We start from the raw sequence: 13,309 nt of genomic DNA, 5'->3' as shown, positions 1-13,309 counted from the left end.
AGATTTTTCAGTGGTCAAGAATCCCTTATTAAATGGAAAACCTCTGGCTGAGAGAGGTAGCCTGGTGTTTTGGAAAGAAAAACAGCAAGACTTCATTTCTAGTCCTGTCTCTAACATTCTTTACTTTCTGTTGATTATTTCCAATTTATGTTGGAGATAGCTTGTCTATATATACTTGTCTTCATGGTGACTCCCCTTTTAGACTCTGAGTTCCCTGATGTGAGGGGCTGGTGGTGGTGGTCTGCCTCACTGGTATAATGCTGGTACAGAGTAGGTACATTATAGATGTTTATTGATTGCTTAGTTTAGGTGACAATGATCAAGCTACTTAATCTCTCTATCCTCAGGCAACTTTAGGATCCTAGATTTAATTTAAAAAAATTTATAAAACTTTTTTAATTTTCAAAACATATCCATGGATAATTTGACAACGTTGACCCTTGCCCAGGCTCACACAGTTAATGTCTGAGATAGAATTTGAACTCAGATCTGTCCAAGTCCAACACATTTCACTTAATCCATACAGGTTCACTTAATTGGCTCACTGATAAAATCACAGGCCCAGATTAATCCTTTTCTCCCAACTCTAGCAAATAGAGGGCAAATAGAGGGAAGAGGACTTAAGATTGGTATCAAAAAGGTGAAGAGAAAGAAAATGCTAAGGAAGTCACTTGGCAGTCACTAGGGCAGAGAAGCAGTAGATTCTGAGATATTTGCTTCTTAGGAGAAGGAGGTCCGCAACCTCAGTCCCGGAGCAGACAGTTAACAAGGTAGATGAGGAGACACCGAAGACAAACTTTACTTCAGAATTGTGCTGGGTGTCTACTCAGTCCTCAGTAGTTCCTGACTAATAGGAGTAGACAATCAATATGTCGGATGTCTTGGATGGCAAGAGCATTTATGCAACAGCAGGAAAGTGTCTACTATGAGGCTTTGGGAACAGGGCAGCAGTCTTCCTCTGGTTAACATGGAAGCCAGAGCCTGGGTACCTGCCAGGAGCTGAGGATCTGGAGCTAAGGCAGAACTATTTGACCTATCCCCAGCCTGTTCAGAGTTTGAGTGTGAGACCTCTTTCTGCTTGGGAACCCATTACTTTGGGGTCTACTTCTTCCTTGTAATAGAGATGTGGCCCTCCATTTTTCTGAGCATCCAAACAAGCAGGGCTTTCAGCAAGGATCTTTCCCTAATCTTTATTACCCTCCTTTTCCATTTTTAGTTTGGGGAGGGAAAGGCTCTAATCCCAAGCCTTTTTGGGGACAAGAGTTAGTTGGTAGTCATTTCTCTGTAAATCACCATTTAAAGGAAGCATGAACTGTCCAGCTTCTCATCTCTGTCCACCTCATTCCTCTCCTTATCTACCCATTGTTAGTCCTTTCCTCGCGCTACTACCTTCTTCAATTGTATCTTTTAGGGACATTTTCCTATCATTAACAAATATCTTCTCTTTAAACTTATTTTCATACTTTCCCCATCATTTTGAGATCAAATAATCTTGGCTTCCCTTAAAAGGTAACACAACCCTGGCCATCCCTGGGGAAATTCTACAACTCCCCCCTAACCCACCCATTAAATACACTTGAGTATGAGTAAGATTAGTTTTAATCCTCAATATTCCTTCCAGACCCTCCCTTGGTTGCTATTACTCAATGGACTCTTTTCCTTTGATGTTCATACCACCCATCTACATCTTTCTATCAAGATGATGACCTCAGCATTATTTTGCACTCTTACTCTCACTTCTCACCCCGTATATCCACAAAATATCTGGCCCATTCTTCCCACTCACAGAGCTACCACCCTAGTTCAGCTCTTCATCACTTCTTGCTTAAAATGTTGCAATAAATAGTCTCTTCATTGGTCTCCCAGCCTCAAGTCTCTCACCACTTCAGTCCATCCTACTTACAGCTGTTAAGCAACTTTCCTTAAACTCAGACTTAACCAAATCAATCGACATTGTTTAAAATGTGTGTGTATTTCTCTCCTTTAAAGTCTTATACAACTTGGTCCCATTCTACCTTTCCAGGCTCACTAGACATTATTCTCCTTCTTATATTCTTCCATCTTTCCAAACTGGTCTCTCTGTTTCTCACAGATGACATTCCTCTCCCATCTCCATGCCTTTGCATTGGCCTTCCCTATGCCTGCCTGAGTTTCTACAGGCACCCTCACCCATTTCCTCTGCTTCATAGAGTCTTTCTCTTTCTTTAAGACACAGCTCAAGCACCATCGGCTTTTCTCCAGCTGCTAGTGTCCTGCCTCCAAAATTACTCTGTATGTATACATATATATGTATGTATTATATAATGTATATATAATACAATGTACAGTATGCCAATTATTAATTTTGTTTTATATACATATATTTATATGTATGTATTATAATGTAAACTCATATTGACTAGGAATTACTTTATTCTTTGTTCCTTTTTCCCTAAAATATAGCACAGTGTCTGGTATATGGAAAGTAACACTTGATTGATTGATTGATTGATCCTTGTTGCACTGCTGTACCAGCCCTTGGGCTTTCTTCCCTCTTTATTAAAGAAAATCAGTAGCTGGTTCACAGTGCTCCCTTGGAAGCAAACCTCTTCCCTTATAACTGGGAACTTCAATATATTTGTTTTTTTCTGTTGCTTTCAGCCCATGTCTGACTCTTGAACATTTGGGGTTTCCTTGGCAAAGATACAGGAATGTTTTGCCATTTTCTTCTTCACTCATTTTACAAATGAGTAAACTGAGGTAAACAGGATTAAGAGATTTGACCAGGGTCATTTAGTTTGTATATGAGGCGAAATTTGAAATCAGAAAGTTGAGTCTTCCTGACTCCTGGCCTGATATTCTACCTACTGTGCCACCTTGCTGCCTATTACACACACATACACACACACACATGTATGTGTGTGTGTATATATATATATATATATGTGTGTGTGTGTGTGTGTGTGTGTGTGTGTCCCCTCTAAAGGCCTAATCTCCAAGTTCACAATCCTCTTCAACTTCCATGGTCTAAACATTTGCTTCACTTTAGGCACTTAATCATTCTTGCTTTTAAACTTACATTTCAATGAAAAGCTCACTTCACTTACATAACAGGGATGTCCTTTGAGACTTTTGATCCCATCATCACATAGAAATGTTTTAACTCCATGATCCAGAGCTTTGAAACTTCTCTCTTTAATCAATCTCTCATCCTTCCATTTCTCCCTCTGCCTTCTCCTCAACCTAGATTTATTCTTATTGAGGGACAGTTACCTTACCCCTCACACCACTTCCAGTCTATCACTCCTCTAATTTCATTTTCCTTCTCTTGTTTCCATTATTAATCAGTTCATCTATTTTTAAAAAAACCACACTCTTCTACCCTTGAATCTCTTACCCATATATTGTATTTTGATTCACACTTTATCAATTCCCAGTTTTGGGTTTACCTCTCCTATCTCTCCTTTCTCCACTCTCATTCATGATATTTTGAATACTAGTGAGGAAGGACACCGTGATAGGGTCCACTATAAAGTGACAGAATCCTTGTCTTGACTGGGTCCTCATTATTTCAACACTATCCTTTTATTCTTTCTTGGTTGATTCACAATAGCATTCTCTAGAGCAGTTACTTCAAACCTTCTCTTCTCTTCTCTTCTCTTCTCAAGCCTCCTCTTCTACCTTCTTTCTCTTTTTCTTTATCAGCAGAGGATCTTATCTCCTGAGTTAAAAAATTAGACTACCCACCATGAGATCTCTCTTCTCCCATATTTTTTACCTCAAAATCCTTCTGAATGTCCTCCATTCATTTCCCTTTTACTCCAGTCTCTGAGATGAGCCCTTTACCATTCTAAGACTATGCATTCTACTTGTGACCTTGATCCCATCCTTGTCTATTTACAAATACAGCATGATGTAGTAGAAAGTTTTGGATTTGGATTCCTAGAACCTATGTTCAATTCCCGGATCTTCCACTTAATACCCTATTTGATCAACTTAACTTCTCTGAGCCTCAGTTTTCTTATTTATTATATTTCTTAAATGAGGAGGTTGGACTAGATCATCATTCAGCTCCCTCTTAGTTCTAAATCTATGATTCTGTTATCTACTAAAGATGCTCCTACCTCTTGCTCATCTTTAGTTGACTGGCTCCTTCCATGTTCCTACATACCTGCCCAGGTTCTTTCCATCCTTAAAAAGTCTTACTTGATTTTGCCATCCTCTTTACCTATTTTCTTTGATTATTTTCTTTCTTTCAAAACCAAGGTCTTAGAAAAAGCCATTGTTGCCTTTTCTTCATTTCTTACTTTTCAATTCCTTGAAATCTTCTTTCCTATCCTGCCTCTCAGATTGAAACTGCTCGCTCCTAATCTTTATTCTGGTGATCTTTTCTCAATCGTCATCCTTCTTGACCTCTTTGCAGCCTTTGACACTGCTAATACTCTTGGATACTTTCACCTTCATTAGTTTTCATGACACTGACCTTTCCTGTTTCTCTTTCAGCCTGTCTCATCATTCTTTTTCAATATCCCTTGGTGTATCATCATTTATTTCTCTTTTCGTTTCTCAAATTTCTACATCCAAGCTTAGTCTCTAAAATGAATTCTAGTACCATATCTCTACCTGGATATTTTGTGGAATTTCTGAAACAAGACTGATCATATTTCTCCATATATTTATTCCCATAAATTTCATTCAAGCCATCTAGGTTTACAATCACAAGTATCCTTCAATCTCTTTTCCTTAACTCCCACATATTCAATCACTTTTTAAGTTTAATTGATTCCACTTCCACAACATATTTCACATTTGTGGCTAAGTTGCACAGTGAATAAAGTCAGGAAGATGAGTTCAGATCCACCTACCAGATGTTTAAACTAAAACAGGTCATATGATAAAATAAGTAGTCATAGCAGAGCTGGGCTTTGAACCGAGATACTCTGATGACAAATCTTGTGCTCTTCCCGCAGCAATACATGGAGTTTCCTCTAATGTGGATATCTTCTTCAGTTTCCTTAAGTGTGGATAATAACATTTACCTCTCAGGATTGTTGTGAGAATAAAATGAGATAATATTTGCAAAACACTTTGCAAACATTTTAGTGCTATATAAATGCTAGCTTCATAATCATTATAATGATCCTAAGATTAAAATTAATATGATTTTAAATTATAAATAGTTATTTTTACTAATGATAATCATTATTATTATCTTCACTTACATGACCAGAACAAAAGTCTAGATTCTCATCAACTTTTATCTGTTGTTGTTTATTCTTCATTCTCAAAGAGGACCAAGACATCAGGGAAGTAATGCCATAACATGCAAGTGAATTAGATTTAAACAAGGGAGGGCTATGCAAAGTCACCAACCTCATTTTCTCCTTTAGAGCCATTTGGGTCCAATGGCAAGATATAGATCAGGATGACTAGAGATGGTTCTAGATGAAATGGGAGCTAAGGTCTTCAACAGGTCTCAGTTTGACTGAAGCCATCCTCATTCAGTGATTAAGGATAGATAGCAATTGAGACAAAGAATGACCTCTTTCACCTAGTCAAAAAAACCTATTTCATAGTCTCCTAACTGATGTCCTAGTTTCTAGTCTTCCCCCTTTCCAATCTTTCCTTCATAATATCAATTCAGCAGCGAATATTATTAAATACATATTGTTCTAAGTATTCGGGATGTAAATTTAAAGAATGAAATAACCTCTGCTCTCAAGGAGTTTACATTCTAACATGGGAAAAAGGACCATATAGTTGTATTATAAAATAATTGTGGTGAGAATAAATACTAATAATTACAAATGAGCAAAACACAAAGTAATTTGAGGAGAGAACACTACTAGTTGGGAAAATGAGGAAAAATGTCAATAGAAGATAGTGCTTAAGTTGTATCTTGAGGTAATCTCTATCTTGAGAGAGATTCATCCCCAGTGCCTAGAACAAGAAATAGTTAATAAATGTTTGTTGATATGGTGAGCTAGGAGTACGTTCCAGACAGAGGGGATGGGCAATGCAAAGACAGGTGATATCCTGTGAGGTTCAAAAGGAGGTCTCTTTTGCTGATTTGAAGGATGCAAGAGAGGGAGTAATGACCAATGAAATTGAAAAGATTAGAGGATAGTTTAACCTTAAGAGTTAAACAGAGGTGGTGCAGTGGATAGGACACCAGCCCTGAAGTCAGGAGGACCTGAGTTCAAATCTGCTCTCAGACACTTACTTCCTGGCTTAACACTTCCCTGGGCAAGTCACTTAAAGCCAATTACCTCAGGAAAAAAAGAGTTAAACAGAAAATTTTAGAGAGGTAATAGGGAACCATTGAAATTTATAGAGGGGATGGCAAAATCAGATTGGTGTTTATGGATCGCTGACTGCAGTGTGGAATTACAGGATTCTAGATTTAGAAATGGAAGGTCCCTCAGGAATCATCTAGTCCTACCATCTTATTTTACAAAGGATGAAACAGACCCACATAAAATTAGTGACTTGCCCTGATAAAACAAGTAGTCAGTAACAGAATTAAGCTTTGAATTGAGGCTCTCTGACGACAATTTGTGTGCTCTTCCCATTGCAACACATGTTTCCTCCACACCTGCCAAGATAATCTTCCTGAGGCACAAGTCTGCCCATGTCATTCTCCTGTCTGAAAGTCTTCACTAAATCCCTCTTTTCTCTAAGATAAACTACAATCTCCTCATTCAGAATGTTTAGGTAGTATGCTAGTTTCCATATTAACCCAATGATTGTTTTCCACATATCTGCCCCAGGGCCATTCTTACTGGCTCTGGTTCCTGACATGAAATACTAATTACAATTAGGTCCTATTAGTAATTCTGGGTATTAGGCCAGGTCTGTTTCATTCTATCAGGAAGTTCCACACGTAGGGCTTAAGGGTATAGATGAAGTCTCTTATTTTTATTTCACATCAAGAAAATTTTCCATTTAAAGACACATTAATTACAAGATCAGTTGGAGAACGGATCCTAAAAGAACAAACCTCAAATTTCAGTCTTGCTTATTCAATCCAACAAGTACTTATTTATTAAGCACCTATTATTATGTGTGAGACACTGAGCATACAAGGATGAAAATGAACAGTTCCCACCCTTAAGCTTACATTTTAATGAAAATTTAATAATTCCTTCTTAATTCTTTTATCTAATAATCACAAAATCTTAACTCAAATAATAATAATATTATAATAATATTGGGCAACTTTTATATGGCATTTATTATGCCACATTTTCCATTATGCTAAGTGCTTTACAATTATTATCTCATTTGATCCTTATCATAACCCAAGTAAGGAAATTGAGGCAAAAAGAGGTAAGTGATTTGTGCAGGATCACTTAGATAGTAAGCGTCTATTCCCTGTGCCATCAAACTGCTCCATACCACCTAGCTGCCCATAATATCCCTAATATGCTTAGGATCCTTTTTTGTTGTCCTGAGATGTGTCTATACAATGGAAAGAGAGCTGTCTCTGAAAGACTTCAGGTGAAACCACTTTTGACTACCTGTAGAACCAAGAGCAGGTATTTAACGTCTCTGAATCTCAGGTCTCAGTTTTCACATTTATAAAATGGGAAAACTAGAAGATTAGATAGCCCTTAAGGTTCCTCTAATTCATTCTATGATGAATTCTCCACTGGATAAATATTTTTTCCTTTCCCTAATGTCTTCTACCTACTTTCCCTAGTTGGGTGTTTTCCCCACAGATTTAGCTATAGCTACTGGATGTACTGAGAGACTCTTCCTAAGAGTTCTCTGTTCAGGTCAAAATGAAAGTTTCCTCAGACTCAACTTCTTGGCTGGTAAGTGGGAGACATCCTCTCAAAATCTGGGAAATTTATAATCTAATTCAGCTGTGGAAGCTGAGTATCTTTTGGTATACAGATGTACATTTTCCATTTTTCCAGAGAATAAAGTATACCAACTACTCTAACATTATTAAGAGTTAAATTCCAAGAATAACATGATTAAACATAAAACTTAATATTCAAAATTTCCCAGCATAATATCTCTCATAAAAAAACAGCTTTACAATAGAACTGATTATTTTCTACTTACAGAATTTTGGCTTTTTACTCTTTTTTGTGACTTCTTTAGATCCAGAAGTTCCAATCAGCAACAATACTAGATAAAGTGCAGAAAAGGTTAATTAGCATTATTTGGTATAACTTCTATCTCTATTCACACAATTTCAGAACTGGAAAGGACGTCAAAGGTCACCTAGTCTGACCCATACATGAAAAAAATGTCCTTTTTGCAATGTTGGTCATCCAAACTCTCTTTAAAAGCCTCCCTTGATTGAGGATTTCTTACCACCTGGTAATGCTTTTTAACTTGTCCATAGTTGTAATTGTTAGAATGGGTTTTCACTTTAGCTTCAAACCTGTCACTGCAACTTTCACCTATTGTTCCTTGTTCTATCTTGTAGGACCAAGCAGTGCTAGATGAATCCTTTTTTATATGAGTGAAATCCTTGAAGAGGATCCATGAAATACTTGAAGAGAGCTATAATATCCACATTACCTTCTTTTGTTAAGGCTATATAATCCCCTTTTCTTCAACCAAGAATATATGAAGGGATAGCAACTCAAAGGCTTTTTGAGGTACATGAATCTTTTCATGAGGCAGAAGCAGTCGGGTACTGATGCTACAATAAACCATTATGGTAACAGACCAAATTCCCAAATTACAATTCTCAAAAAGTATATGCTTTTAAATTTATGCCGGGTATGCCCATCCCAGCCTAACAAAACAACCTTTTAAATGGCACTAGATACTGATAGTAGACAAATGGCCTGGATCACCTGAGACAGAAATGTAAGGGATCTGTTTGTGGGAGACAAGAAAGATTAGCGAATGCATGAACATTTTGCAGCTTTTTGGGAAGCAGCTTTTTACCATTGGCTGTGTCACCAAAAGTATCTGTACATTTAAATCCACCTCATTAAGGACATTTACTCTTTCACTTTGGTACTGTTTAGGGGCAAAGGACTTCTTCACTCATAGAAGAAGGCACAATGTCAAATGGGATTATTGACCATTTTCTCTTTGGTCACATAGCCACAAGAAACAGGCTGCCAGTTTTGGTCTGTTTTATTTGTCCTTTTCAATTTTCAATGCAGAAAATAGAGTCCTGGATCTGGGAATTTAAGCCATGGGACTCTTGGAGCCCAGGATTACAGGATGGTGAGTGCAATCAGACCTACAGGAAGCCCTGAAAAGCCAGAGTTCTGGGAAGAAGGGGAGGGCAGCTCTGAACCAGAATTTAATAGAATGATGCTTTGTAGGACCTGAGTTAAACTGTGAGTTCAATCCCCCTTTCATTCCCAGAGACTAAGGTGAGGGAAGGGGATACATTATGACAAGACAATGGTGGGAAATGTTCCTATGCTTTTCTTACTAATTCTTTGAAGGGATCTTAGAAGGGTGAAGGCACTGTTAGTTACAGAAATCAGTAAAGCTTTCTATAGAAGATGGAATTAAAGTTGATCTTTGAAGGAAACCAAAGAAACCAAGAAATAAGGTAAGGATCATGAGACTAGGGCAAGTACTTTGCTGAAACGCAGATAAACTGTATCTGACAAAATTCCCTAGGAATTCCTAAGAGTAAGAAAGAGCCAGTTACTAGCTGTATGACCCTGAATAAGGCTGCTGTGAGAATCAAGTGTCAGGAACATAATAGGTACTATGTAAATGTTAGCTCTTATTTAATAGTCATGACAAAAAGAAAATGAATTCAGTCTTGTATGACTTGTTTCATCCTCCCCCTCCCCAATACATATAAAGATTGTTTTCAACATTCATTTTTGCAAAACTCTGTGTTCCAATTTTTTTCTCCCTCTCTCTTAATTCCCCCCTTCCTAAGACAAAAGCAATCTGATATACATTAAATATGTGCAATCCTTTTAAACATATTTTTATATTTGTCATGTTGTGCAAGAAAAATTAGATCAAAAGGGGAAAAGCCATGAGAAAGAAAAAAAACACCAAGTAAACAAATAAGAACAACATAAAAAAGATGAAAATACTATGCTTTGATCCACATTCAGTCTCCATAGTTCTCTCTCTGGATGCAGATGGCATTTTCCATCTGAAGTGTATGACTTGGATTTTTTTTTTATAGCTTTTTATTTACAAGTTATATGCATGGGTAATTTTACCCATTGATAATTGCCAAACCTTTTGTCCCAATTTTTCCCCTCCTTCCCCCCCCCCTCTCCTAGATGGCAGGATGACCAATACATGTTGAAATATATTAAAGTATAAATTAAATACAAAATAAGTTACATGTCCAAACTGTTATTTTGCTGTACAAAAAGAATCGGACTCTGATATATTGTACAATTAGCCTGTGAAGGAAATAAAAAAAAAGCAGGCAGGCAAAAATATAGGGATTGGGAATTCCCTTTAATGTAATGTGTACATGACCACACACACACTTATATTTATATGTACATACGTGTATATACCCATTCAAACACATATATACACATATACATATAATCTATCAATTTTATTTTCATCTCATCTTAACCGCTAGTACTTTGATGCATTCTTATACTTCCATTCCCTTAGACATCCATCTCTTGAACTCTCTTCAATATTTGACATTCTTGACATACTGTAATGGTTCTTAGTCATCTCCCAGAGTTCTTTCACTGGGTGTAACTGGTTCAGTTCATTACTGCTCCATTGGAACTGATTTGGTTCATCTCATTGCTGAAGATGGCCAGGTCCATCAGAATTGATCATCATATAGTATTGTTGTTGAAGTATATAATGATCTCCTGGTTCTGCTCATTTCACTCAGCATGAGTTCGTGTAAGATATGACTTGTTTTTGATGAAGACATGCTTATTGATCATTGCTACCATTCCTTAAGTGCCCCAAAATATAGCCATTTAATAATGTTTTAGAATTTTTGTCCAGATCTCATCTAGTCTTACTACCCTTTTTATGTAGATTACTATAAAAATCTATTTTCAACTCAATTTAAACATTTGTTATTTATCTAGTTTTTGAAAAACATGTCTTGCTTAATCTTTTCTTCTAAGCTTTAGACAGTTAAAATTAAATTGACTTTGTCAGAGAGGTAGACCGAGTCATGAAAATGCTACATTATAGAAGTCAGAAGTAAATAGCTAATAAGGAAGTGGTCAAGAATGTCAAATATTGAAGAGAGTTCAAGAGATGGATGTCTAAGGGAATGGAAGTATAAGAATGCATCAAAGTACTAGCAGTTAAGATGAGATGAAAATAAAATTGATAGATTATATGTATATGTGTATATATGTGTTTGAATGGGTACATACATGTATGTACATATAAATATAAGTGTGTGTGTGGTCATGTACATATATGTGTATACATATATACCTATACCTATACACATATATATACATTTTATTTTTATATCATATTTTATTTTCTCCCAACTATATATTAAAATCATTTTATAAACATTGAAAAAAAAGTTTTGAGTTCCAAATTCTATCCCTCTTTCTCCTGTCCCCTTTGTGAGATGGCAAGCAATTTGATATAATTTATACATGTGCAATTATGTTAAGCATTTCCATATTTAAAATTCTTCATCATACAATATTTCTGTTATTGTGTACACTGTTCTCCTGTTCTGCTCACTTCACTTTGCATCAGTTCATGTAAATCTTTCAGGTTTTTCTGAAATCATCCTGCTTGTCATCTCTTATACCACAATATTCCATCACAATCATACTACAGTTTGTTTAGACATTCCCTAATTGATGGGCATCCTCTTGACTTTCAATTCTTAGCTACCACAAAAGGAGCTGCTATAAATGTTTTTATATAAATAGGTCTCTCCTTCCCCCTTTTGGATGTCTTTGGGATATAGACCTAGTAGTCTATATTCTAGATATATAATAATGTTGCTAGATCAAAGCACATGGACAGTTTTATAGCCCTTAGGTCCATACACACATTTTCTTGATAGGCATTCAGAAGCCTCCATTGTCTGGTTTCAATGAATATTTTGAATTCATGTACTTTCTCTTCAAGCCAAATTAAACTGTTCTTCCTTTTTCATCTTGCTTTAGCCAGTCTCTGTGCCTTCTCTCACACCATCCCCATGCATGAGAAGTCAGTTTACTTCATAGAATCATAAGACCAAAGATTTAAATGTCAAAGGATATTTAGTCCAATCTTCTTATTTTGTAGAAGAACCTGAGCTTCAGGAAAGTTGTGACTTGCTCAAGACTTGCAGAACCAGGGTTGGAGGAACAAAGGCTCTTTTATTTAACTGTTCAAAGACTAGTATCTTTATCCCAAAGATGAGGGGGTTAAGATTAGACAATAACAGAGCTATAAGGGGTTTTTAGAGATCATTTATATTTATTTAAAATTTTATTTTTCCTCCCTCTATTTCCAGATGTGAAAATTATTGTTGCAAATTTCAACTTAAGTGCCAAGAAGCCATTCCTGACTTCACTTGTCCCTTCTTTCCTAAATGAAAATTACATCTATCTCCTTCACATAGCACTTTGTCTGAACCTCTCCTTCGCCTTTATATTATTTTCCCTTGTAAAACGGTGATATGTGAGTATATTTTCCATCAGATTATTGAATTATGGATTTAGAACTGAAAGGAACTTTAGAAGCCATATAGTTCAATTCCCTTCTTTTAGAGATGAGGGAGCTGAAGTCCAGATAGGTTCAATGACTTGCTCATGGTCACTCAGAAGTTTCATTACAACAAGGTCTGTGTTAAGATTTTTTTTCTTAGTGTCTAGCACATAATAGGCATTTTATAAATGTTTATTGCATTGAAATGAATGAGTGGTATTTATCTAGAATTCTAGAGTATATTTATTTCTAACATTTTTGTAAGGATTTGACCATGTGAAATTATACCAGAGTTTGGAGAAAAATCTGTTACCATCCTTGTGGTCACCGAAAAAACTGTCAATCTGGTTCTGTGTTTCTATGTTGCCTGCAGTTTCTATGTCTTGCTATCATTAGGACTGAAAGTGCTTTCATTAAGATCCTCTGCCCCTTAACATCACTCATATTTTGTCACAGAAATTCTCCAGGTTGAAAATGTTCGTGGTTGAATTCAGTTTAACAGTAGTGGTGAGTTAGGTTGTTATTTTTGGTGAGATACTGGCTCTGACTTCAGCAATCCAGTCTTATTAATTAAAGACTCTTTTGAAATCGCTCTTTAGGCAGCAAGCTGACCAGGGAAGGCCTCCTAATGTGTTCATGCCCGGAGCAAATCTTTCTTCATCCTTCCTCTATAAGAGTTCTCTTGCTAAATTGGGGATGGTGAATTGCATGTGGA

General features: G+C 36.4%; 1 protein-coding gene across 3 annotated transcripts in view; it reads right to left on the bottom strand.

The window, feature by feature from the left end:
• VIT (vitrin) overlaps positions 1-13,309 on the bottom strand; it is a 149,313-nt gene that overhangs the window by 109,888 nt on the left and 26,116 nt on the right. For all 3 annotated transcript variants that reach the window (XM_031951265.1, XM_031951266.1, XM_031951267.1), the window contains one exon: positions 8,053-8,118. In XM_031951265.1, the coding sequence (XP_031807125.1) occupies positions 8,053-8,118 (66 nt within the window). The remainder of the gene's footprint in view (positions 1-8,052; positions 8,119-13,309) is intronic.

This window comes from Sarcophilus harrisii, chromosome 2, assembly GCF_902635505.1.
Source record: "Sarcophilus harrisii chromosome 2, mSarHar1.11, whole genome shotgun sequence".
Lineage (NCBI taxonomy): Eukaryota > Metazoa > Chordata > Mammalia > Dasyuromorphia > Dasyuridae > Sarcophilus > Sarcophilus harrisii.
Note: the sequence above shows the minus strand (reverse complement) of the source record. Positions and strands in the feature narration are given on the sequence as shown.